Consider the following 11117-nt stretch of genomic DNA (forward strand, 5'->3'; position numbering starts at 1 on the left):
ATTGTCAACTCAGAAATTATCTCCAATTTGCAACTGCTCACAAAGGAAAAATTAAATTTCTTCAACACTGTTTCACTTGCTATACAAACCACACTTAAAGGCAGACTTCATTCTTAGCAAAGGAAAGTCAACTCAAAATAAACTCAATGGTGTTTTTCAAGGTATTTTGATGATAGTCTCTCTAAGCATTATTTGTGTGTGTGTGTGTGTGTGTGTGTGTGTGTGTGTGTGTGTGTGTGTGTGTGTGTGTACTTTATCTTACAGGCCTTTTGCTTATATATTAAGGATTTGGATTTTCTATGTTAATAAATGTATGTGTATCTGTGTTTGGATGCATTTCTTATGCTTTTTCTTTAGCACATTCTGAATCCTTGTTTTGTCCAATTCTGTGTTTCTTGTTGTTTCCTGCTTTTTATTCCTAAAGTGAGAGAGAAAGAATGGTTGTGGATTTAGGTGGGTGGGATGTGGGGAGGATATGGGTGGAATTTGGGATGGAGAAAGGGTGACAGAAATATATTTTATGTAACAAATGTACTTCCAATTGAAAGAAAAAATAAGCATTTGAAACACAGGTTAAAGAATAAAAATGAATAATTTTTTATTTCTTAGTTTGATGGATTGAATAAATTTAAAATATATTCTTATGAGTAGAGACAATTTGTATGGATTCATATGCTAGCTAATTTTGCACAAAGAACAATATTTCTCATGGTACATTGCAGACTTTAAAACTTGTGCTTAGGGATGGCGAAATTGAAGCTTGCAATTAGAATGCACTATATGGAACATTTTTCAATAAAAAACCTCATGCTTATGTCAATACACAAAAACATGTGAGTATGACATGATTATCTAAGGTATCATGGCTTAAACCTCTGGTCGTCTCCTATAATACAAACAATAGAAGACTCAGAGATGATATTGGGGTTCAATCTTCAAGATGAAGATTAGAAAAGCAAAGCAGGCAGACACTCGCTGTTATCTCTACCTCAGACTGAAAGGTGTGTATCACCATTGCCTGTCCTCTATGAATGTGGCTAGCTTTGCATTCTGAACTCTGAAGCAAGCTTTAATAAATCATAAATAATATATCACCACAACCTCATCATATACCCTCAGGTATACAACAATCAAACAAACATATTCATAGGACATTGAAACTTACATAGAACACATGCACTTGTGTACATAGAGAAAATGTAATAAAATGAATGATAATTTAATTCAGGAATTCCGTTTAAAATAATTTTTCATGCATAGATTTATACTATAAAAGAAAATTAACTATAGTCATTGCAACTAATTATGTTTCAGAATTGCATGGGTCCGAAAAGTTTAATGGGTATATACAAAAGCAATAGTAAGGCATGTAGAATTTGAATTTGAAAGATTTACAGTATATCATATCTAAAGCAACATAAGATGACAGTAGTGATCTCTCCCAATCACTACAAAGACATTCATCTCACAGTTTGCTGTGGTTAAAAAGTAATCAAATAATAAATTTTCAAATCAATGAAAATGTTTCAAAACAATAAAAAGGAATTTTGTTTCTATGTGACATACACCAACAAATACTCCTCATTTACTGACTAGACTGAGAATATGCTATGGTCAAGTCAATACCTTTTAGTGTTTCTCATCTATCTGTCTTTAAATGTTTTCAAAATTGTCAACAGCATATTAAGATTTAAAGCACAATATAATGTAACTATAACTTAATACTACTTCAGAATTCTATAAAAAATTCAAATTTGGAAAAAATTGAGTATATTCTCTTTAAGGTAATTACATACCTGTGAATTAAATTATGTGAATGTAATTTATAATTTTCCAGTGAATCTTCTTCAAGAAATGACATTGAACATCTAAAGTATGTAGGAACAGAATTTATTAATGATAACAAAAAGCATTTTATTACTTGTTTAAGTATATTACTTTCATCATCTTATCAAATATACCTGGGATTATTATTACCTTGAACTACTAAAAAATAAAATCTAAATATAGTTTCTTCTCAAGAATTACTAACAAATAGGAAATTAAATGAGTTCTGAAAGTATAGCCATTGTCCAAATTTTCTTTTCATTATATTTACCTAAGTCTTCAATAAGTATGAAATTTTATATAATATGCTTCTGATTATTTCAAACAAATTTTCTTATTTTTGTAAATACATATTCCTTAAAATAAAAAGTCATGTGTTTAATATGTGTTCTGTAAAATTCACCCGGGGAAACTGAAATCTAAAACCATATTCCAGGGAATTCCCAACCTAAGTCTGTTTGAGAAAAGACCGAGAAAAATAGAATAAATAAAATTAATTCTAATTTTAAAAACACTCACCAAAGTATACAAATGGAAACAATGTGACTGACTGCTTAGCAAAGCTCTTATCTTAACTTCCTGCTTCCTTGTCTCTTCTTCATTAGTCTAACAACAGCACCTTTCACTTCCTTGTTTCTGAGGCTATAAATGAATGGGTTTAGCATGGGGATCAAAATAGTGTAAAAAATAGAAGCTATTTGATCCTTTCCCAATGAGTAGGATTCACGTGGCTTTAAATAGGTAAAGATCAGAGTACTGTAAAACACAGTAACTCCAAGGAGGTGAGAGGCACAAGTGGAGAAGGCTTTTTGCTTTCCTGAAGTGGAATTGATGTTCAAAATAGTAGAAAGAATAGACACATAGGATGCAGATACTGTAATAAGGGACCCAAGAACGGTACAACCTGCAAAAATGAATATAATTGTTTCAACTATATGTGTGTCACTGCAGGACAGAGATAAAAGTGGAGATGTGTCACAATAAAAGTGATGGATAACATTGGACTTGCAGAAATGTAGTGTAATCATACTAAGAACAGTAACAGAGGAATCCACTGCACCAGTCATGTAAGACCCAGTGAGGAAGGCAAGGCAGCATCGTGAAGACATAATAACTGTATAGTGTAAAGGTTTGCAGATAGCAATGTAGCGGTCATAGGCCATTGAGGAAAGCAGAAAACATTCAACACCTGCCAAAAAAATGAAAATGTACATTTGGGTGAAACAATCTATGAAGGAAATGCTCTTGTTTGAAGTCAGCAGGTTCTCTAAAGTTTTTGGTGTGATGGCAGTTGAGTAACTGAGGTCAACAAACGATAGATGGAAGAGGAAAAAATACATTGGGGTGTGAAGGTGGACATCTAGACAAATGATCAGCATCATCCCTATGTTCCCTAGCACAGTGACCATGTATATCAGGAGAAACAACACAGAGAGGACCAGCTGGATCTCTTTAGAATCTGTCAGTCCCATGAGGATGAAGTCAGGATGATTTGTGCAATTCCAGGTGTTCATAGTGAATGACCCTAAATGATGAGAAATCAAAGGTAACGTAAACGACATATGATGGCATAGATGTTCCTGAACATGTTTGTTACTTTAGTTTTGTAACAATACTACAGAACTGTAGGCAGATTTCCAAATAGAAGTACAAAGTAATACTTAATTATGATATCATAAATGATAATATGTGCTGTAATACCAAGAAAACTTGATTTAATCTAAAAAATTTATGTGTTTAATATGCATGATATGTTATCATGTATGTTTTACTATTATCTCCAGACTATTCAGAAAATAGAAGTTGCAGAAAATTCAGTTAACTTATGTGAAGTCAGAGCCAATCCATGTAAAGTCTAGGAGTATTTTGAAAATGTAAGACACCAAAGATCTTAGTCATACTTTTATTCCAGTAAGTCTAAATGAAATGTCACATTTAATGATCAAAGACAGAAAACAAAATTAGTGCATCGTTTCCCAATGTCAATCAACTCTAATTATTTTTTACTGAATTGCAATAGGCTGCATTAAGACAAACAGCTATTAATAAAGATGAAGTACTTTCTGCTTATAATTCAAAATATATTTTAAATAAAATTATATATTTCTTCCAACTCTGTTTGCCAGAATACTGATGATACATCTGTAAAGGTCAAATTATATGTACACTTACATATTAAAATATAATCTTTTTTAGTCAGTACAAGCATTCACGGCTTTGAAAATACTTACCTTGGGTACCAAAGTTGCTAGAAAAATTGGAGGGAAAATATTTTAAATATCATGTGACTAACAATATTCAGCTCCCTAATTTTCTCATAACTGAAATAGAAAATCAGTTTAAGGATCTGAAATTGTCAGTCTTAGAGCTTTTCTTTTCCTTTGCATTATTTTTCCTTTTCCTTGTAAATTCATTTGAAAAAAATTCAGATTGTAAATTGATTATAAATTGGATTATAAATTGATTGTAAATTGGATTATCCCTGACACTTTACTCAGTTATTTGTCAAAACCAATTTTAAAAGGAAGTTATGGACCAAATTTATTGCAAGAACAGTTGTGAATTCGAGCAGAGCAGTCCTTGTCTGTTGTCTCTATTTCATGTCCCCAGCATTTATCAGGTAAAGTCATGAGCATCACCTAACATGGTCATTCTCAAGGGGCGCTTTCTAAGAAAATCTTCTTGGCAAGCTTCAAGGGCTGAGGTCAGAGAACTAATTCAGCAAAGTTTTTCTTTTCCTGGGGCATATTATAAAGAAGTACATGAAAATGTGTTATTTTTCTGTTGTAATATATCTATTCATATATTCTTTAATTCATTAAATTTATAAATTATAATATTTAAATGATACTCTGTTCACACCAGGGCTTTATAAGTAGTGTGACTAGAGGGAATTTTTGTTAATTAGATATATTTTCTTGCCAATGAGACTGTGATTGTAGAGTAGTAAAATTTTCATAAAGAAAAAATCTAAATTAAAGAAACAATTCTTCAAGTGTTAAAAATGCAAAAACTTAAGTGTGCATTAGTGGCACACATTTCTTTACAGTAGCCAACAGCTCTTGAATTGGATTTTAGATTTGTTTATTTTTATTTTATTTTATTTTATTTTTTGTTTTTTCAAGACAGGGTTTCTCTGTGTAGCTTTGGAGCCTATCATGGCACTCGCTCTGGAGACCAAGCTGGCCTCGAACTCACAGAGATGCACCTGCCTCAGCCTCCCAAGTGCTGGGATTAAAGGTGTGTGCCACCAACACCCCGCTTAGATTGGTTTAACAAGAAAGAATCTGTGCCCTTGTCCTAGGCAGCTATACAGTTACTTAGGTCTAGTGAAGTCATGTATTTTGGAGAAAAACCTACAACAAAACTTTAATAAACCAGAATAATTCTTAACTACACCCTAATTATTTTTCTATACCCTTATCATGGAAAGGTCCTTGTCCAACAGATATAGACCATTCAAAAACCCACAATCAAAAACACAGATGTAGAGCCAAGTCACAATGCATGAATCTCTAAAATACCTCTGACTCTTAAACTTAAAAGATTATTGATGATAAGGTGACAGGTTGTTTATAGGAACCAGATGAACTGAGTATTTGCTGTGAGATTGTGCCTACAATGAATGTCAGAAGCTATACACATGAAATCTTGTCAACACAGATTTCTAAACATGAGCTGAACAATTACAACAATAATAAACATGCTTAAAGTACAAGGGAAAGCCCAAGAGGACTCAGCCCACCTCAAAGAACTGAAGGCAACTAAAAATTGGAGAAATTTATCTTTCCTGGGAACATAATCACAGTTGTTTTCAATACCAATGGCCAGCTCTCAAAACCTACATACAAATGGTATTTTATAGATTGACCATATTGCTTTTATTTATGTATATATGAAACAGTATATATATATATATATATATATAATATATATATATATGAAACAGTTTTTAAAACTTAGGTCATGAATTTAAAAAAACAAGCAGGTTTATGGAATTGTCTGGAATGAGACAAGTAAAGAAAAAAATTAAGTAATTATTTTATAATATCAATAAGCTAAAAAAAAGCATGCTTCCAAAATCCCCCCCATTTAAATGGATAGTTTAAATATAAGTAAATTTTAAGGAGGGATTACTTTTTGCATTTTGCTGTATGCTTTGTTTTTATCTCCTATTTTCTCTATTATCAGGTGACTTTCGTAAGCTTTGACAGTGCTGTAGTTTAAATGTGAAATGGTCCACACAGGCTGGTGGGGCTATTTTGGGAGGTCATAGAAGCTTTAGGAGGTAGAGCCTCTATAGGAAGAAGATTAGGGTAGGCAGGACTTGATTTACATCCTGCCCCACTTCTTGTTCCTTCTTTGATTCTCACTGCAGATGAAATATGACCAGTCTGCCTCCTGCTTGTGTCTCCCGGCTCTTCTTACTGACACTATATCTTCTTGCTATGATGATATACTATAAGCTGGAGTAAGCACTGTCTCTATTTGAAAAGAAGAAGGACAAGGAGGACGGGGAACAGAAGGCAAAAGAGTTATTTATTAGTAGCAGTAGTATTGGTATCACTAGAGGTAGTACTAGTAGTAATAGTAGTAAAACAACAACATTTGTTACTGCTACTGATACTCATGCTGATTTTGCTCATCTATCCTATCTGTGTGCATTCAAAAGATTGTACTTAATTCACTTTCTATTCTTATTTGCATTATCACAATTATCTTTTAATGTCTTTCAACTTTATACACTTTACTCTAAAGCGGGAAATTACCAATATGGAGCCAGGTAGAATTACAAGGGATTTTAATAGGGAAAAAGCCTTACTTACAGAGGGACCTAGCCAGCTGGTGCGGCAGAAGTCTGTACAGCAAGCTGAAAGTGAAAACGCAACCAGAAACCAGCCACCTGACCAACTCTCACTCTACGTCACCTTGACCATGACCTCACAAGCATGGTCAGGCACACCTTTAGCCAGCCCCTAAGCAGGCGTGGCTACAGCTTCCCCTACATTACTCCTCTTTAATTAGTTTATTTTCTGAGTCTGGTAAACTATCTAGCTTTAAATCACTCAGAGACCCAAGGAGGAAATAATAATTCCTGAGTAAGCAGGAAGTCCATGCACACAAGTTCCAAAAAATGTGAGAAATGACAGAAAGGGCCCTGAAGGAGTTACCAGATGGCCAAGGGTTACATTTGATGTCCCTTGTTGATCTACATTCATTAGTCTAATGCCTGCCTTTGCCATGCCTTCTGCATAATTCAAAAGAGAGGGACATTCTGTTTGAATTATGCTTAGAAAAAAAAACACATCGTTTCTAGGAACAGCATGCTTACGGTCCCTTTTTAGGTGACCTTGTTTACTGAAATTGAAATACTTGACATTTCAATTTTTCTTCAAACTTCTTAAAATCACCTCTCCTATCCAAGCATCATTGTGGTCATGAGATTCAGTACTGAATGCATCTCAAATCCATTCCTCCAAGGGTGTTGATCTTTCTTATAATGGCCTAATTACCCCTTTGCATTGTTAAGTAACATTTTCAAAAGTCAGAGATTTTAATTATTATTTGTCTAGCTTCTGAATTTGGTATCATTCTATTTATTGCTGAATTCAGTCTTTGTAAGAAATCCATGAAGGCTTCCTTTAAGCCCTGTATAACTTTAGTAAATGACTCAATTTCTTTACTGCTTCTCCAATTTTGTCCCAAGCATTCAAACCTGCTGTTTGGCATACAGCCAGGGCAAGCTCATCATACAGAAACTGCCTTTGTACATCAGGATAATCTACCTCTCCAAGAAGTTTGTCTTGGGATATTTCCATACCTCTAGCCCTGCTTCATTATTCAATTATCTTACCCTCATCTTTCCACCAGATCTTCCATTTTAATTGAGAACTAGGCTCCAGGGATAATACTATTACAAGATGATCACAAGTTTAACATCTTTTTCACAAAAAGTGAATGCATGCCATGTCTCCTTGAATCTCCTTAAATATTTCCATATGATTCCAGTGAGCACTTAAACAGCTTTGGGGATATCAGAATTTGGCAGTTCCTATAGGGTGGCTAGATATATTAGGTTTGGTTGGTTGAAAACCTTAGGCATTTTGCTCTCCAACATTATAATGCAATGCTGAAATTGGTTCTCCATTAAATTACTCTGTCTGGGTCTGAATACCTCTATGATGTGTTTTATTTAGTTTTTCTAAAATTTGTATCTAGGGCTCATATTAACCAACGTTTTTAGTGCTAAAACAAAAATGATAAACATTATATAAGTCCCATTAAAATTAGTTATCCTCTCATCCGACTGTTCCATTTTCTTTCTCTTTCCAAACAAGGTTTCCCTCAGTAGTTTTGGAGCCTGTCCTAGAACTAGCTCTTGTAAACCAGGCTGGTCTCTAACTCACAAAGATCCATCTTCCTCTGCTTTCCAATTGCTAGGATTAAAGGCCTGCATCACCCTCTCCTGGCAATAAGACCTATTCCATTTTCAAACCTTCCAGTGCATTAGCATATAGAGACCTAAATCTCTCCATTATAATAGTGTCTCCCTTTATTTAATGTGGGAGAAAACTCTCTCTCTAACTAATTCCCTCTTTAAGAATTCCCCAATTGGATTACCAAATCTGCTGACAAAGATGGTGGAGCTTAAGGCTGTGTAGTACATATGATTAGAGAAAACTGATTGTGAATAGCCTGGCTCAGAATAGCTGCAGTAGCTAACATGTAGGTGTGAGCTGAGAGTGGCAGGCTGAGGAGAGAGGGTCTAGCCTACAGCACATGGGAGAGGGAGATGGATGTCTAAAAATTACACAAGGGATTGTGCTGAAGCAGCATATGTGGTGAGAGCTGCAGGTAAGTCCTGGAACATTTGGAGCCCTGGTGCCTCTGAAGTTTAGGTCCTGTGGTGTTTGTTACAGAGAGGTGTTACCCAAAAAAAGAGAATACCAAATTTCCTTAGAGGCTTAGGGAGAAAAGAAAGAAGAACCTAGTTGGCAGTATGGTGACTCCAGAAGGAGCCCCACATGCAGCTCCAGTCTGGACCAATGACTGGAAAGCCACAGGCAGGCAAGCAGCTTTTCTTTTTCCCATGAAATTGTGTCCCACATTGGGCATCAAATGTATTGGGTCACACCTTTAATCCCAGCACTAGGGAGGGGAGATGGAGACAGGAGTGATATGGCTGGGCAGAGAAATGAATATAAAGCAGGAGGAGACCGGAGTTCATCACATTCAGTCTGAGGTTTTCTAGAGATGGTATTCAGACTGAGGATTCAGTAGGGATAGAATTTCCTCTTTGGTCTTAGGATTCAGTAGAGGTAAGAGGTCTCTCTTGTAGCTGGCTTCTTTATTTCTCTGACCGTTCAGCATTTGTGTATATATCTGACTCTGAGTTTTTATGTGAGATTGTGTCTACTTCTAAGGGCTGAAACTGTAACTGGCTTAAACCTCTCCAGGCTCTGTGAGTGCTATCACAGTCTCAATGCATCAGTCCTATTGTGTCTTGAAGACACTCTTTCTATGTAACACCCATCTCTTCTCTCTTACAATATTTCTGCCTGCTTTTATTGCATACTTCCCTGAAACCCAAGGAAAGAGGATTAATAAAAGCATCTCATTTACAAGTGATTGTAATGAAATTTCTCATTCTTCCCCCATTTTCTAAATGTGTATCTCTTTATTAATTCCTGTAAGGTTGAGGCTTTAATGCTAATTGGCTCTACCTCTTTAAGAGACAGACTCCACCCCTGACAACAGTGTGCCAGGCACAGGGACTTGCCATCACCAGGTCACCCACCTTGCATTATGGTTTGCTTGAGGCCCCTGGGCATGCATGGAATCTCAGTGAGCATGTGCAGTCTTCCTTTTAAAAGTCTAGGCAATGGTGGAGAGGATAACCTAAATTCCCTTCCCTATAATGAGACTGATGACTACTTTTTATGCCATCCTAGAGTGTTCATCCAGTGGCTGATGAAAGCAGAGGCAAATATCCACAGATATACACTGAACTGAACTCTTGTACCTATTTGCAAAGAGGGAGGAATGGAGATCAAAGGGGTTGGCACCAGGCTGGTGAAACCCACAGAATCAGCTGGCCTGAACAAAGGGGAGCACAATGGACCCCAGACTGCTGTCTGGGAAGCCAGCACAGGACTGAATCACACCCCTGCACATGGATGTCAATGAGGAGGCCTCTACACTCTAGGTGGGGCCTGGTAGTGGATTAGTATTTTTTCCCTGGTGTAAGAAGGGATTTTGAGAGCCCATCCCAAAGTGAAGTGAAGGGATGCACTCTCTGCCTGGACACATTGAGGAGAGCCCAGGATGATGTGGTGGACTTTGGGGAGCCCTGTTGAGGGCCTTACCCTGCCTGGGGAGTGGAGGGTGGATGGGGTTGGGGACAGGTAGAGGTTTAGGAGGAGAGTTGGGGATGGGAAGGGAGGGAGAAGGGATTGACATGTGAAGCAAGCTTGTTCCTAATTTGAACTAATAAAAAAATTAATAAAAATTTTTTAAAAAGTTCCAACTTCCCTGCTTTGTTCTCTCTGCTTCTGCTTCACTCTGTCTCTGCCTCTCTGTCTTCTTCACTCTCTGTCCTGCTCTTCTATGTTTCTCTCACTAGCTTTCCTGGGCCCATAATAAACTGGTTAATAGTTTCATGTCTCATCTTGCACCTCTTCTTCATTTCTAATTTTAAAAAAAGGAATAACAGTTCCCACAACATGCAAGAGGACGTTTCTATAATAATAGCTGAGCAAGTGCGAAAATGATCTATGCGTATAGCTGGATCTAAATTAGTAATAATTTTATTGCTGTGTTACTTTAACAGTACAATAGTGTTTGGTTTTCACCTAGGCCCATGACAGGTAGGCATTCCCTTCAGCAATATGGCCTTACCATCATTTAGGGGAATGTAACCAAGAGCCTTGGTAATAACCTGGGTAATTTTGAGGATTTTCTGTGGCCGCTTTGGTTAAGAACTAAATTATATTTAATTCATGCTTGATATTGGAAGTTTTACTTTATAGAGAGGTATGTTTAATTGGGGATTTCTCTCTTCTGCTGTTTGAGGATTCCATTTAAATTCCTTTGAAATATCTATATGTGTTGAAAAGCTCTTACTGTTGTAGCTTTTCACATGACACCTAAATATTTTCTTTTTATTTAAGTATTCTTGTATTATATCCCTTATCTGATCTTCCCTTAGCTTCTCTGTTTAATAAGCCCATTCCAGTATCCCCATCTCTAGTCATCCATAACTGTGTACTCTATTGCCCTTCCCTCTGTAA

At 36.1% G+C, this 11117-nt stretch overlaps 1 protein-coding gene across 1 annotated transcript; it reads right to left on the bottom strand.

Annotated features, from left to right (window-relative positions):
* Window positions 1-2393: 2393 nt before the first annotated feature.
* Window positions 2394-3341, bottom strand: LOC100769581 (olfactory receptor 8H3-like). The gene has a single exon (XM_027421180.1). The coding sequence runs from the start codon at window positions 3339-3341 to the stop codon at window positions 2394-2396; it is 948 nt and encodes a 315-aa protein (XP_027276981.1).
* Window positions 3342-11117: the final 7776 nt, after the last annotated feature.

This window comes from Cricetulus griseus, chromosome 6, assembly GCF_003668045.3.
Source record: "Cricetulus griseus strain 17A/GY chromosome 6, alternate assembly CriGri-PICRH-1.0, whole genome shotgun sequence".
Lineage (NCBI taxonomy): Eukaryota > Metazoa > Chordata > Mammalia > Rodentia > Cricetidae > Cricetulus > Cricetulus griseus.

Excerpts from the sequence above, each read along its gene's own strand:
- LOC100769581 (XM_027421180.1), bottom strand. The coding sequence starts at position 3,341 with ATGAACACCTGGAATTGCACAAATCATCCTGACTTCATCCTCATGGGA.